Source organism: Calypte anna, chromosome 27 (assembly GCF_003957555.1).
Source record: "Calypte anna isolate BGI_N300 chromosome 27, bCalAnn1_v1.p, whole genome shotgun sequence".
Lineage (NCBI taxonomy): Eukaryota > Metazoa > Chordata > Aves > Apodiformes > Trochilidae > Calypte > Calypte anna.
This window is the reverse complement of record NC_044272.1, coordinates 5,162,947-5,179,022: the sequence shown is the minus strand read 5'-3', so window position 1 is coordinate 5,179,022 and position 16,076 is coordinate 5,162,947. Positions and strand designations below refer to the sequence as shown.

At 46.3% G+C, this 16,076-nt stretch overlaps 1 protein-coding gene across 2 annotated transcripts in view; it reads right to left on the bottom strand.

Moving 5' to 3' along the window:
* NSF (N-ethylmaleimide sensitive factor, vesicle fusing ATPase) overlaps positions 1 to 16,076 on the bottom strand; it is a 79,675-nt gene that overhangs the window by 28,856 nt on the left and 34,743 nt on the right. For both annotated transcript variants that reach the window (XM_030465843.1, XM_030465842.1), the window contains exons 9-11: positions 4,472 to 4,671; positions 2,569 to 2,734; positions 1,962 to 2,036 (exon numbers count right to left, since the gene is read on the bottom strand). In XM_030465843.1, coding sequence (XP_030321703.1) covers positions 1,962 to 2,036; positions 2,569 to 2,734; positions 4,472 to 4,671 — 441 coding nt within the window. The remainder of the gene's footprint in view (positions 1 to 1,961; positions 2,037 to 2,568; positions 2,735 to 4,471; positions 4,672 to 16,076) is intronic.

Genomic DNA, 16,076 nt, shown 5'->3' with positions numbered 1-16,076 from the left:
CCAAGCCCCATCCAACCTGACCTGAGACACTGCCAGGGATGGGGCAGCCACAGCTTCCTTGGCCAACCTGTTCCTGGGTCTCACCACCCTCACAGGAAAGAATCTTTTCCTAATATCCAACCTCAATCTCCTCTCTTCAAGTTTTAACCCATTCCCCTTGTCCTCTCCCTGTCCCCCCATGTCCAAAGCCCTCCCCCAGCTTTCTTGGAGCCCCTTCAGATATTGGAAGGTTGCTCTGAGCTCCCCTGGGAGCCTCCTCTGCTCCAGGCTGAACAACCCCAATCCCTCAGCCTGGCTTCCCAGGGAGCTGCTCAGCCCTCTGAGCATTTTGGTGGCTCTCATCAGCCTGATTTCTGACCATCCTCTATGTTCTGCTGGACACCTCTTTTCCCAATTTGGTTTTTTTTGTGTGTTGTGCCCTGAGCAGGCATGAATCTCTTTCAATATTTCTAAGAAATGTAATAGTCTGTGAAAACTCCAGCAGATTTGAACCCCTCCATGCTGCCCATGCTCCACCACAGTTTTCAGCACCAGCTCCAGGTGCACCTCCAGCCCTCACACCTTGCACAAGCTGTGTGCACACTGATGCTCCACAGAACCTGCTGCCTGCAGCACCCCAGGACAGCACCAGCTCACAGCCCAGGCTACCACTGCAGCTGCCTCAGTAGTCATCAGCTTCACTCCTTCATCCTTCTTTTGCCTGAAATCTTTCCTTTTCAGCTATCACAAAAACTCTTTCCCCCAAAGAGTGAAAAAAATCCCTGCCAAGCTCTTAGGATTACACTGACAGATCAGATTTCAGGAGCTCCCCCCAGTTCAGACCAGCACAGATAATTTTGCCTGCCACTCAAGTATGATATCACATCATTTTTAGGATTATATGGACATTCTCATCTAATTTTCTGCAACTGAAACAGAACACATGAATGCTCACGTCCTTGCCTGTTCCTTTCTGTGACTCAGGATAGCTTGAGGATTTTTACCTTTACGACAGTCAGTGCCCCCAGCTCAGAGCACAGAGAATGTTTTGTGACATTTGTGTGTCTGTGCAAAATTAGGGGAAAATGATTTAGGAGCTCTTTCAAACTACATGTCTGGATTTGCATTTCCAACCTTTAAATCAAACATCTCCACCAATTTGAGTTTCTCACTGAAAAAAAAAGATCATTAAGATTTTAATCAGTCCCAGGCAATTCTCTATTCAAACATCTCCCTGTGGAGTGTTAACCTCAGAACTGACACCACAGCCTAAGCACCCTTTAAATTCCACAGTGATCTTTACTGATTCAACTTCTGATCTCAAATGCAGACAAAAACTTCTTTCCATGAATCTAAGAGGATCTGGTCTAAAATTCTTAATAAATCCTGTGCTATCAGGCACTCCATTATTTAACCTGCAGGGGTGTCAGGCAGCTGTATACAGAAGTCCCTTTCAGATCACTGCCAGGTAATGTTCTTTTCCAGCTCACAACAGAGCTCTCAGCCCACTTTTAATTCTGTTGATGCAACTAATCCAGACTGCTGCTTTCAGACCCCAATGGCCAATGCTATTCATCATCTGCAGTTCCTGCAGGGAAGTTCACCATCACCACTTCATGCAAATAAAATGGTGTCCACATCCTCCAAGTCAAGAATTGCTCATGCACTGCATTTTCCTGCTCCACAGGTTCAACACTTCTGCAGTTTCCTCCTGGGAATGATCTGGTACCATGTGGCTCCCTTCACTCACTCAAGAGATTCAGGGTCCTGCCTGCCACACCTACCCCCACTCTGCTGGTCAGAAACTGGTATCAGGTCTAGGGCTTATTAGTCTGAAATGTCCTTGTAACTGGCTGAATAAATTTGAATGCAATCGTGTGGATAGACTTGCATGGCATTCAGCCCTCTGCCAGCCTGGTTGCCTGTCCACACTGTTCACACCTCTGCTTTGCTACTGGAAGTACAATGAGCCAGCTGCTTACCAATCTCCATTTTCACCTCCAGCCTCCCCGGTCTCAGCAGAGCCTCATCAATCAGGTCAGGTCTGTTGGTCATTCCTAAATTCAAAGTTAAAAACAAAATAAATATTATTTGAGCTGACTGAATGGGTCTCTGACTCCTGAATACAGCTAAGAAGATATCCCAAGAGTTCCAAGAAAGACAGAAGATGCCCATCTCCAGAAATATGGGAAAAGTCATGCCCTGGGTGGAGCCAGGACAAGAGGGAACAAACCTGAAGCTGTGGCTGTATCTGCAGGGCCCCTGGAACCAGAACAAGCAGACAGCACAGCAAGATTGCCCCCACTCCTTCGTATGCCAACACATCAATGCACATCATTCCTTGCAAGTTTTCTTAAACTATGAAACACTTGTGATCAAAGGCTAAAGGAGGAAAGCAGCAGCAGTGTCAGCTGGTTACAGCATCATCTCCCTTTACATCTGCTGCTGCTTGTTCAACAGCACCCACCCAGCCTGCATCAGTCCAAACACATCTCACACCAGTAATGACAACTTAGCTGACCTGCAGCAAGAAAACTATCAGTAGTTTGCAGCCAGACCCCAAAAGAGAGAAAGTAAGCACCAGCATACCAATCACTAGGATGTTATTGAGCTGCTCTACTCCATCAATTTTAGACAGCAATTGGTTAACAACAGTGTCATGGACTCCAGTGCTGCCCGCCATGCTTCCTCTCTGCTTGCAGATTGCATCAATCTCATCAAAAATGATGATATGCACACCACTGTTTGCTCCAAGCTATTGGAGAGAAAAACATGTCAGGAATGCCACATGTCATCACTGAAAGCAATCCAAACAAAACAGCAACTTCCCCACAAGCTCAGCCAGGGACATCCAGACCATCAATAGCTCCAAGTGCTTTTAGCCCCACAAGCTCTGTGTGCACCAGACCCCTTCCAGAGCATCTTGTCCACCTCCAAGCTGGGCTGGGGGGTGGGCTTAGCCCCAGCACAGGACCCTACTGCTGGAGCAAGGTTTCAAGGAACATAACTCAAAAGAATAAGAAAAGCACAAGCCCAGAGCTGGACCAGGCAGCTCAGAGCACTTAGAGTGGGAGATGGGGAGGAGAGCAGAGCTGAGAGGGGATGCACCCCATGTGGGAAATGCCCCAGCTTATGCTCAGGTTAGTACAGATACAGCTTGCCAGAGCAGCTTAATTCTTAATATTTTTAAGGAGTCTATTTGTTCAGTGCCAGTCAGGAACAGAACTGCTCATTTCCAGGTTCACTCAAAGGTGAAGCAGTTGCAGGTGGTAAGAGAACAGGATACTTTTTGTGACCATATGATGACACTTTTTCCCTTCAAATTCCACCTCTAAAACATCTTTTGTGGACAGCAGAGACCATGTTAACACCAGGTAAATGTGCTGTCACTGGCAGTCTGCCCCAGACACAAGTCATTACAATACCAACCTTTTCGAGACCTTTTTAATCTCAGAGCTTGTCATCAGGACCATCCCCTCCAGCCAATATCAAGTCTATTTTAACAGGTGTGTTATTGCAAAGGAAAAGACACTCACAGCTTTCTGGGATATTGCAACAGCCAGAGAGAAGGGGATTGTTTACAGCAGGATGGGTTACCACGAAGAGCTGACTTACTGATTAATAAATCTTTTGCAGAGGAAAATTAAATTATGTCAAGCCAGTAGCACAATCTGCAGTCTTGTTAGCTGTAAATAAAATTAAAAGGGATACAATGTCCTCTGCTAATGCCTTCTGAAAAGGCTTCCCTGTATTTAACTGTGACTTGTCTGAAACTGTATTTTCTTTACCAGAAACTCTTGTCAAGATTAAGCAATCCACAGCAAAGAAGAATTACCATATGACACAGAAAAGAAGTATTTAATCCTTCATAATGAAGATGGGGCTTTTGATAGCCAGCTGAAGTAATGGATAGAAAAAAAAATTAGTTTGGAAAAAAAAGAATCCTTATCTCCACTTTCAAAGATCTGGACCCTCTAGCTTTGAGCCACTGTTCTCATCCATCAGTTTTCTGCTCAGAAAAATTAATGATGTATTGATTACAGCACTTCAAGGATTAGAATATACTTATTCTAATAAGCCAGTAACCCAAAAACCTGAAGCTATGACAGCATATTTAAAATTCATCCCCTTATGTGCTACCTGAATTTAGTAGCAAAAATCCAAAGAGATTATGTCAGGTGACATGGCATCATCTACAGCACAGCAGGATGGGCCCCACTGTATTACTGCAAAATCACTCTGTGTGGAATTTAAACAAACTGTCCATCTCCAGCATAGCTGGAAGCAGACCAGTTACCTTGGGGTTTCTAAGGTTGTTTTTCCACTGTTAGTGTGTGGATCTGGAGCACATAACATTGAATGCTATAATCAGGAGCCATGCAGTGACTCAGTCTCCTAATGCAAGCAGCAATTTTCTGATTATAAACCTCCTTTCCAGTCACTCTCCAGGCACATTCACACTGACCATGATATTTATCTCTGTTTGCATTACCCTTCTTTGTTCCTCTTCTGCATCAGCAAACAGCTTGCGGATGTTGGCCTCGGATTCACCCACATATTTATTGAGGATTTCTGGACCATTGACCACCTTTGGCTCCCTGGCATTCAGCATCTTGCCAATCTGTCTGGCCATGAGTGTTTTCCCACAGCCTGGAGGTCCGTACAGGAGAATGCCTTTCACGTGCTTGCAGCCTAGAACAAGAGAGAACAAGTTTGGGAAGAGGGAGCAGGGAGATGGCAAAGAGGGAAGTGGTGTCCCTGGGGGCACAGGGATCTGGCAGAGATGTCCATCAGCTCTGCTCAGTGCCTAGGAGCTGGAAACTCAAACACAGAACTGCCAGAGCTGTCCCAAGGATCGGGCAACAGCCAGGAGCAACAGCCCAGAGAGGAGCAGGAATGTTGGAATGTGCATGGCCCAGAGCTGTACCTGCTGGGGAGCAGGGAGATGGGGCTGGGGGCAGGAACACACTTCCCAGTCCAGTAAAACCCAGGGATGCTGATGGGGGCTGCAGATACTTATTCCACACACCCTGAATGACAACCAAAGCCAACCAGCAGTTCAGGACAAGCATCTGCAAAGCCCAGAAACCAACCACATCCTGGGTTGTGGGCTGCAGCAAAACCAGAGTGGCCATCAGGTGAAGAGAAGGGATCTTCCCTCTCTGCTCTCATGAGACCCCCCTGGAGCTCTGCATCCATCTCTGGGGTCCCCATCAGCAGAAGGACACGGAGCTGCTGGAGCCATTCCAGAGGAGGCCCTGGAGCTGCTGGGAGGGCTGGAGCAGCTCTGGAGTCAGGGGGAGAGAGTTGGGGGTGTTGAGGCTGGAGAAGAGAAGGATCCCATGGGGAGACCTTAGAGCACCTTCCAGTGTCTGAAGGGGCTCCAGGAAAGCTGGGGAGGGACTTGGGACAAGGGCCTGGAGGGATGGGATGAGGGGGAAGGGTTTGCAGCTGGGAGAGGGGAGATGGAGAGGAGATCTTGGGCAGGGAGGGAGGGAGGGAGAAATTGTTTGGGGTGAGGGTGCTGAGCCCCTGGGTGCCCAGGTTGCCCCCAGAAGCTGTGGCTGCCCCATCCCTGGCAGTGTTGAAGGTTGGATGGGGCTTGGAGCCCCCTGGGCTGGTGGGAGGTGTCCCTGCCCATGGCAGGGGTGGCACTGGGGGGCTTTGAGGTCTCTTCCAACCCAAACCATTCTATGATTCATTCTATGATTGATTTTTCTCTCCTAGGGACACACAGTCCCCACAAAAGCAGCTTTCCTTCACACGAGAGCTTCAACTCAACTCGATTTCCAGGCAAGGAAAATGAAGCATCAGGACCTCAAAGTTACTCAACACAGAGTGAGCTCCCAGAGTGGAAAGAGATCAAACACAATAACCTGGTTCTTTAGAGACAAAATGAGGAATACCACATAATAACAGCAAACTTTTTACCCCTGTATTGGGCTTTACTGACTTCCATTAACACACCTTGTTCTGATTCCAGGTTTGTAGGACAAATGCTGAGAACTGAAAAAAGCTTAAGAACCATCAGCCCAGAAAGCTTAACCTGGACCTAGGAAGACCTGAAAAATTCTAATTTATTCAAATAACAGGACTTGGATCACTGTGTATGAGCAGTGACATTTGAATTCTCTCCTTGAGGGAAGGAGAGGGCACCATGGTGCAAGGTGATGCTGGGCACAACTCTCTTGACAAGAGGCAGAAGTCTCCTAAGTGTGCATGCAACTCCACACAAAGACTCCCAAGCAGCAACCAGAAAGCTTTCCCTGAAGTACTGATGGAATTCTGGATATACAGCTTGTGAGCCCCAGGCAGATTTTATCAACTGTCTGAATATCCTTCTGCCTGAATATTTTATTCTCTGCCTTACACTATGCTAACAGAGGTCGTGGTATCAGCACGTGCCTACAATGAAGTCTGGCTGATTCATTCCATGGGACTTCAGCATTTCCACAAGATCCAGAAAGTAACTGCACCAAGACAAAACCTTTTTCCTTGAGCAATCTGAAGGGACCAGTGTTGGAAAATCCTGAAACTGGAGAGCAGAGATCATGTATCAGCAGAGGGATTTAAGCACTGAGCACCACACTCAGGGAATGCCTCAAGTGGAAAGCCACAGATTCAAAGCAGAGGCATCTAACTACAAAAACAACAAAGAAAAATAGAAGTTACCTTAAGAGAAAAGACTCAGGAGCTCAGTACTGCCCAATTTAAAATACTGGTACAAGAGAGATTTGGGAGCAGAGCAAATCTGGATATTGTCTGCTCACAAAGTGGTGAGGAAACAGGACAGGGAAATAGTAATTTATTATCTCTAGAAATTTGTATTTCCAGCAGAGCAACGTTTTCTATTTTCCAGCTGATACTGAAGACCAAAGAGTAAATGCAGAACAGTGAGTAACCACATTTATTTTCAACATTTAGGACACAGCAGTTATTTCTATAGATTATTTCTTCCCAGGCAATTTCAAGCAGAATATAAAGTACAGTTGTGGCTGCCCCCTCCCTGGAAGTGTGGAAGGACAGGCTGGATGGGCTTGCAGCACCTTCATCCAGCAGCAGATCTCCCTGCCCGTGGCAGGAGGGCTGGAACTATGATGATGATCTCTGAGGTCCCTTCCAACCCAAACCATTCTATGATTCTGTGATTCCTCACTGGGTCTCCTCAAACAGGAAAAGGGAGCTGTGCAGCCATCAAAACACTCAGCAAGGGCTGAGGTGGGGACATCCTGACCAAAGAGACCCTGAGGAAGCTTCAACCACTGCAGACTGCAGAAAATCAGCAGATTTGGAATCTGCCTCAACAAAATTTGACTCTAAACACAAGTGTTTAATGTCAGAAGTAGGGAATTCAGTAGCACCTTCTCCTTTTCTCTTGCTCCAGCCTCATTGCTGCACAAGATCCCTACACATGTGCTCTGGACAACAACTGAGGAACACAAGATCTGCATGTCAGAGATCTCTGTGTCACAGAGGACCTGGATGTCACACCAGATCTGTATGTCACAGAGATCTATGTCACACAAGATCTGTATATGTCACAAGCTCAGTAGATCCCTATTTGAAGATTCTGAAAACCCTGTGTTTTGTTTCAATAAAATTTCTCTAAAACCTAGGCAAGTTCCTTGTTTGGGGAAAAAGCAACACTTGAATGGGGGGAAACTGCTCCATGTTGTAGATAACACCCATAAGACATTCTTTTTATCCTGCATTCCTGCAGTTGGACTTTTCTAAGGATGCAATCCACCCAACATGAGTCCAGCAGTGCTTAAGATTCACATTAAAAAAATAGCAAACTGGTGGCAAAAAGCTCAGACTCAGAGGACGAGTTCAGTTTCTACCATCATCACAGTTTGATGAATTTGGGGAAATGGAGTTATTTGTCACCCAGGTGGAAGGAGTTCCCTGCTGGATTCTGGTGTGTCCCCAGCCCATGGTGAGTTGACCTCCTGGCCACACAGACCTCACAGCAAAGTTCTGCCTTGAAAGCAAAGTGCTTTTCTCCTTTATTAACTCACCAGCACTCAACTGTGATTTCATTTACTGCTGAATATTATAGCAATAAAGAATTAATTTCGTTTAAGCAGCTGCTCAATACAAAATCATTTCCATTGTGATCTCAGGTTGATCACACAGAAATGGAGCTTCAGGAGAACATGGCTGTGAGGAGATCCCCACCAAAACCCCAGGGAGCAGTAATGCTGCACTCAATAAGCACAGCAATCAAGCTGAAAGGTTTTTCTGGGCCTTTTCTCTGCAGATAAAAAAAAATTTACTACAAAAATCAAAAGATCCTAGCTGAGAAGAATTCATTTGTCAACTTCCAAGCATCTAGGAGTAAAACATAAACAATATACTGTCAGGAAAGACAAATTTCACCCAGGAACGCATGAGGCAAAGATAAATTAAAAGCCATTCCTGTCAAATCACTGTCAGGAAAGGCATTGTTAATGTGTTCTGGGGAGGAACACGATCAGCTCTGTAGCTGAGCAGCACAAAGCAGGATCTCAGTGATGAGTGATGCTCTGAAGGGAAATCCCCAGCACCCCCCAGCTCAGGAGCTCCATGTGCCCAAGCCAGAGGCTGTCACAAGGCCACCAGCAAGTCAGGGCACAGGTACACAGACACAACCCTGACAGGCAGGAAAACTGCACCCCAGAGGATCGTTTTTTACTACTACACCTTCCAAAAAGAAGCACAGCTACAGAGTCCTGTATTTTTTCTAGCTGTGCAGTTCACAGTCTCCCCCCTACAATGTACAACAAGGAACAGCCACGGGGAGCTCCTCTTCCACAGCCCAAAGAAAACTGAACTTACTGAAAAGGCCAAATATTGCCCCACACATACAGGAACACAGCAAAGGGCTCCCTGCACCTGGAGTCTCCTCTCCAGCAGTGGAAAACCAAAAGGCAAACTGCCCGGGTGGCAGCTGGAGGACAGGGGGCAAATGAGTCTTTGGACAAACATGGTTAAAAACCCTCCTGTGATTTTCCTCTTCTTCCCATTCAAGGTGACTTATCATGAGAAAGTATCACCTCTTACAGAATCATAGAATCCTCCTGGTCAGAGAAGACCTTTAGGATCCTGGAGTCCAACCCTTCCCCCATCCCTGCCAAGGCCACCCCTGCCCCATGTCCCTCATCCCCACATCTCCAGGCTCTGAAACCCCTCCAGGGATGATGGGGACTCCAGCCCTGCCCTGGGCAGCCTGGGCCAGGCCCTGACAACCCTTTCCAGGGAGAAATTGTCCCCAAGCCCCAACCTAAACCTCCCCTGGCACAACTTGAGTTGTGCCAAAAGTTCCTCTTGTCCCATCCCTTGTTCCTTGGGAGCAGAGCCCGACCCCCCCTGGCTCCAACCTCCTCTCAGGGGGTTGCAGAGAGCCACAAGGTCTCCCCTCAGCCTCCTCTGCTCCAGGATCAACACCCCCAGGGCCCTCAGCTGCTCCTGGGCAGACTTCTGCTCCAGACCCTTCCCCACCTCTCTTTCCCTTCCCTGGACACACTCCAGCCCCTCAGTGTCCCTTTTCTGACCCAAAACTGACCCCAGGATTGGAGGTGCAGCCTCAGCAGTGCCCAGCACAGGGGATGATCCCTGCCCTGCTCCTGCTGGCCACACCAGTGCTGACACAGCCAGGATGCTGGTGGCCCTGGGCACACTCTGACTCCTGTTCAGCTGCTGTTGACCAACACCCCCAGGTCCTTTTCTACCAGTTAAAAACAAATAAATAAAAAATAATTTTAAAAAAATACACTAATTGCTGAAAGGAGAGAAGCTGCTGCAGGAAGACTGAAGAGAGAGGCCATGTCAGTGCTAGCCCACTGCTTCAGCTGCTTGCCAAAGCCCTCAGCCCTTCTCTGCCCGCAGTAACTGCAGAAACCCCAGCCCTGGGGCACAGCAGCTTCCCAGACACCACTGCCAAACCAGCCCCAGCCAAGCCCACAGCACTGGGCAGCCCAGAACCTGGAGATGTGTCCCCACACCAAGGACATCAGTGACCACCTGCTGCAGGACTCGGTGGCCACTGAATGGGCAACCTGAGAGCTGAGTCTGGGTCAGGTGGAAGAACATTCCAATTAGTTCCTCCTCAAACCAAGCTGCCACAAGCTCCACCAGCAGAGGTTCCCCTCTGTAGCTACCTTCACCTGGCTAAAATTAAAGCTTTAAACAGAAGCAGGACTTTATTAAAATAGGCAGGTGATGACAAACTGCAAATGTTACCTCTCAGATCACACTGGGATCCTCTGCCCCACACAGGAATTTTGATTAAGTTTATCTCCCCTTTGCTGATTTCACCAACGCAGCCCAAATGTCAATACTATTATGAGAAACTTATAAACACAAATTATTAGCAGTGCAGACATCTCCAACTCGTTAAGCTCACCATGAGGACTCCAAATCAAAGGTCACTCCTGTAACGTGATACTTAATTATGGAATCTAATGACATACAGTTAGAGGCTGAAGGGTATGTTAGCAGCAACTCAAATACATTAACAGGAGAAATATTCTACACAAAATACTAGGGTAAAATCTTAAAAAACAGAGATAATGAGAAATTTATTAGTGTTACCAAGAGAAATCAAACACTGTTTTGAACCACAATGTCACCTACCCAAAGACAAGATGAAGTTTATTTGTTCAACTCTCACTGTTCTCTTTTTTTTTTTGAAAGATCAAAAGAAATGTTTTAGAGCAATAGGGATTTTCTACTTGGGAGTGTAATTCCCCTTTTCATTAAAATCAAAGCATTCTGGTGTGATTGTATCATTGAGATGCAGCTATGGGGAATCTGTGATAGTAAAGCAGCGACCCTGAGCACACCAGGGGAGATGTTTATCTCTGCACATTCATCTGCAGGCAGGTTAGAGGGAGATCAGGGTTCCCAGACTTCACCTGCCACACAGACAGAATTTCCCCAAAATAAAGCTGGGTGGAATTTCCCCCCTCCTCTCCTTTCCTCCTGCAAGCCCAGCATCACTCCAGCCCTCATCACTCCTCCAGTTCATCTTCCTGCAGGATTTATGTCTTCCCAACAAGCAGCACAACTGAGGTCACTTGTGTGAGCTGAGACAGGGAAAGGGCCACACCTGAAACAGACATTTGTGTTAGAGGTGGACCCTCAATATCCAGGGGTTTTGACCTATTAAATGGCTTCCACTGCAGAGAGCAGACAAGTCACTAAGTTCTCCCTAGATCTCTGAAAACAGCTTTGCTCCTCAAATCTGATTTGGCTGTGAGAAGTTTCATGCACACATAAGGAGGCAAGAAGGAGATTTACAGCAAGGGCAGAACATTTATCAATTTCTGATGGAATGTGATAAAACTAAATCAGCTTTAGAAAAGCTTCCAAAGGAATGCCTTTGGCTCCACAAACACAATCAGGACTCTCAGGAAAAGGGATTTTGATAAGAGTATATACAAAACAAACTGATCTTCAGAAGCCATCACTGCAGCAGAAAGAGAGTAAATGCCTCTGCCTCCTAACAGAGGAGCTACAGAGCTGGAGCTCATTTGAGACAGAGATTATGCAGAGCTGCTGGGTGGATTGCTGAACCCAGCAGCTGATGTTTACAGTCATATCCCACCTGGATGTTCATGGCCATAAATCTCAGCAGCATTTTCTGCTTTCTGGGACAAAGCTGGATCATTTCTGTCTGCTTAGCAAGTCAACATGGTGTAATTTGTAAATGCCTTCTGGGACATGTACCTGCAGAGCACTGCAGAGTAAACAAGCATCACCAGAACAGGGTCACTGGGATGTCCCAAGGACTGGGCTTCCAGCTAGAGAAAAACTGGGAATTGCCAAGAGCAGGGATGGTGCCTGATAACTCACACCACAACTGCATCCATACAAAGAAGAGCAAATCCCCTGGGTATCTGCAGCCCCCAGCACAGAAGTGCAGAGCTCCACACAGCACCTTTGGTGGAAAGCCCCTGCTCCTCTTTCCAAGCCTCCCATCTGTGACCTTCACCTCACGGTTCCATATTCTGTACTGAAAATAAGAACATTTTTCCCAAAAGTTTTTGCATTTTCACTTCATCCTTTCTGATGAAGGTCATGGCTGCATCAGCAATTCAGTATGTGAACAAACCACAGATTTACACTGTGGCATAATTATGTTCTATTTTGTGGTTCTTTAAATTCTTATTTATAACCATCAGATTAGTGTAGGAATTCGCTGACCCCTTCTGAGCCTTGGAGCAATTATTTTTGGAGATCTACTGCAGTCCTAAAATTGTGATGGAGTGACACATCAGCACAGCCAGCATTTTACAAACTGTGATTTTCATGAGTATCTTTTTCCACTGATCACCATGAGGTCTCATTTGTTGTTTTATTGCTGAGTCACTCACTCTTGGAAAGTCCTTCTGCAGACCCACGGATGATTTGAGGCTGGAAGAGACCTTTGAAGACCCTCTAGTGCAGCCCCCCCTGGCAGGGCAGGGTCCCCCAGAGCAGGAGGCACCCAGGCAGGTTCTGAATGTCTGCAGAGACAGAGGCTCCAGCACCTCTCTGAGCAGCCTCTGCTCCAGTCTCTGCCACCCTCATCTTCAGACAGAACTTGCTGTGGTCAAGTTACTGTCCCTGACTGGTCCCAAAGTCCTCAGGAACTGCTCCTGTTTGCAATGATCTTTCAGAGAGAAGTGAGGGTGGGCTCACAGTGACACGGGTGGCTTGCACAGAACTCCTGGGTGCATCCAAACCCCAACTGCAATTCGGTCTTCAGATTCCCTTGAAGTTTCCCCTCCTCAGTCATTCCTGACACATTGAACAGCAGAGAGCTCTGACTCTCCTCCATTAAGTCTGTGGCCACATAAAACTTCACATTTTTAGCTTCTTCAGTTCCTTCAAGTCTCCAAAATATCAGGGATGCTTGGATGCTCTGAAGTCAGTCTCTATGGTTCTAGGAAGGTCAGGAAAAAGACAGATGTCAAAGACTCCTTAGCTGTTCTCTCCAAAGAAAGTGCACCTGGATCACTTTAGATATGTGAAGGAAGAATTAAGGGATGAGATTCAGGCTCACCAGCCACAGGCAACCTTGTGCTTCAAAGTGAGGAGTGAACTTCATTTTATGATCACATTGGGAGGAGAGCCAGGAGAAAAGCCAGCACTGATCCACTCCTCCTCTGGAGAAGAAAAGCTGCCAACAGAAAATACCAAGTTCCAGTTTTCCACAAATGAGGACTTCACATGTTACATGGAAGCTGATATGAATACCAAAGGGGCAGGGACAGGAAAAAGGAGTAAGGAAGAACAAGGACCACCACAGGAGTAGCAGAGATCTGCAGATTACCTGGACATGAACTTCACCCAAGAGCACTCAGAGGGGGTGAAACCACCTCAGAATCAATGAGAACTTGGAGAGGATGGGTGAGACACTGGGGGAAACTCAAAGGATCCACCAAGTTACAAAGGGCAGAGGAAGGGAGCCACAGGGCTGGGCTAAACCTCAAGAAATCTCTTTTCTGATCCTGTGGTACAAACCTATCACTGGCTTTATTTGTGGAAAATTCTGGTACAGGATTTTTTTCCGTAGGTAGAAGAAAACAAGGATACAAGAAATAGCAAGAAGGAATTGATTAATTGATTACATCAGCCTGAGACAACTTCCCTCTAGGAAAGGTAAGAGAGCACACAGAGAGGGTTTGAGAAAACAAATAAAGCTATAACAGAGAGAGATATAGGCTTTCACAAAGGTATAAATAGGCCTTATACAACTTCATAAGCATGCAGGAAAAACACAGGCTGAATTAAGCTAAAGGTAGACCAGAAGTGGATGGAAAAACCCCACAAACTTTATAGCATGAGAAAGGTTCCATGCTGGATCTGCTGGTACAGAGTGCCTTTATTAATAGCCTGGCAGATGGAACAGAACACAGCTAAAATGTGCTAAAAATTTAAAACTTAAATGCATTCTAAAATATTGCAATTCAATGCACAGGTTTCCAGATTGGTGTAGGAATAATTAACCACCTGCTGCACCAAAAAAAAAACAAATCATCATATTGAGGATTATGAGGAGGCACAGAGAGGCACAGCCAGAACCTGGCCCTGACCTGCCTGGATCACCACCTGGGTTACCAGGGCCTGTTTGGCTCATCAGACTTCTAAGCAGTGAGGAAGAACCAAGGGAAGAGAAACAACAACAACCAGAGTGAAACATCAACAGATAAGTATGTAAAAGCCTCCTCCAAAACCATAGAAGAAATAAACAATCCACAATGGAGCTGCTGCAGGACTGAGAATAAACACTTGGAAACTTCCAGCAGTAGAGATGCTGTAGGCAGTGAGCTGCTGCCTTGAGAGGCTCTGGCATTTCTGTCACCTCAATTACAGGCTGGACATATCTGACACTGATTTCTCATTAAACTTATCCTATTTTAAGAATAGGCTGGATGAGATCCTTTCATTATTATTCTTCTCTTACCGTACCTGAGGACTTCAAGAACATTTATGTATTAATTTTTAAGACACCTTAAAAGACAAACCTTCACTTCACAGGCAGAATTCAAGAAGGAAAATAACATCTGACTATCTGCTAAGATGAGTCCTCCTCTTGTGCTTTGTTAACACTTCACTTTTATATAGTGAAAATACAGAGAATATACAGCAAAAATACAGAGCACTGAAACCAGTTATTGATCCAAGAGGGCAGAGCACAAGTTAAGATGGGTATTAGGACACAGAAATCACCTTGGGAAAATCTGATTTAACCTACCCACTGAGGGCACCAGGAGAGGAGAGGAGAGGGAAATTTGGTTCCATTTCAATGTCTCAAAAGGAATGTGATCTGTAACCCCAAACCCTTCTATACCTGTTGTTAAACAGCAGCAATGACACGTGCACATGGAGTCTGCGTTTTCAGCAGCTTCTACAACAACTAAGGTGCCACAGAAGTCACAGAAAACACTTCCCTGCTGAAAGTCAAGATTGTCCTTCAATGCATGGAGACACCAGAGTACTCTTGAAAAAGAAAAACAAGAGTTCAGTACCAGCATTTTCTTTTCAGGCCTGAGAAATGCTTTTCAGTTGGGTTGGAATTTACAGATACCAGATATCAGAAACTTCAGTCTGAGGGCTAAAGATCTGCTGGAGGGGGGAAGCAGTGTCAGTGTTCAGCAGTGGTTATGAAATGGCACAAGCCACTGAGTGACCTGAATTTAAAGTCTTGGTAGAAAACAGCATTTTAACATGGCTGTGAAGAAAGTCCTATCTGCAGGAACAGCTCACAAAAATACACTACTTGTCAAATAAAAGAAGCTCTAGATTCAGCAGGAAGATGCTCTGAGATGCAACCAAGGTTATCAAACCCAGTCTGCACAGCTTTGCTGGGAGCTGGATGGCACAGAGACCCAGGCTGGAAAAGGAGGGGCCCTGGGAACAGTCCATAGTCTGTGTCCTTCAGAGAGGGACTGAGACCTCCCCTCCACCACTGCCCTGCAAGGGCAAAGTTCTGTCCTCAGAACTGTCTCTGGGAGGACAGGAGGCTCTGAGCAGGAGTGTCCCTTGGCACCTTCCTCAAACCTCATCCAGAGGAGGATCTGCATCCATTGGACAGGCAAGGGGCTGCTGAGAGACAAGGATGAGGTAGAAGACAGCACCACAGGCAGTGTTCATGGTGCTAAAGCACCTCCAGTAAATGGCTGGGAAACTGCAAGCAACTTAAAAGCAAACAGCTAAAACTGATGAAGGTCCCAAAGTGCCCATTTCCCCTTTGGAGGGAGCTATGGCAAGGTTCAGTGAGCAGCTGAAGTTGATCTAAGGGTTCTTTTCTCAGATAAACCAAACACTGTACTATCAGAATTGTATTTCCACACTTGGAGAACTTTGATTTAGATGCTCCAAACCCAGAACATGCTTTGGAAATGAGATAAACCACACACAAACTGCAAGCCATTTCTGAAGGCTCTGTGCAGCCTCTGTGTAGTTACAGGACAGAAAAATTTATTGCATTTGGCATGGAAGTTGCAGCCTGTGAGCACGGGGCAAACACCAGCAATGGGTGAGCACTAGAGCACCAGATAGCAAACAAATGCTTTATTTTCCTTTCCCAATAAATTATCTACAAAGGTGAACAGCTGTCACACTGACAT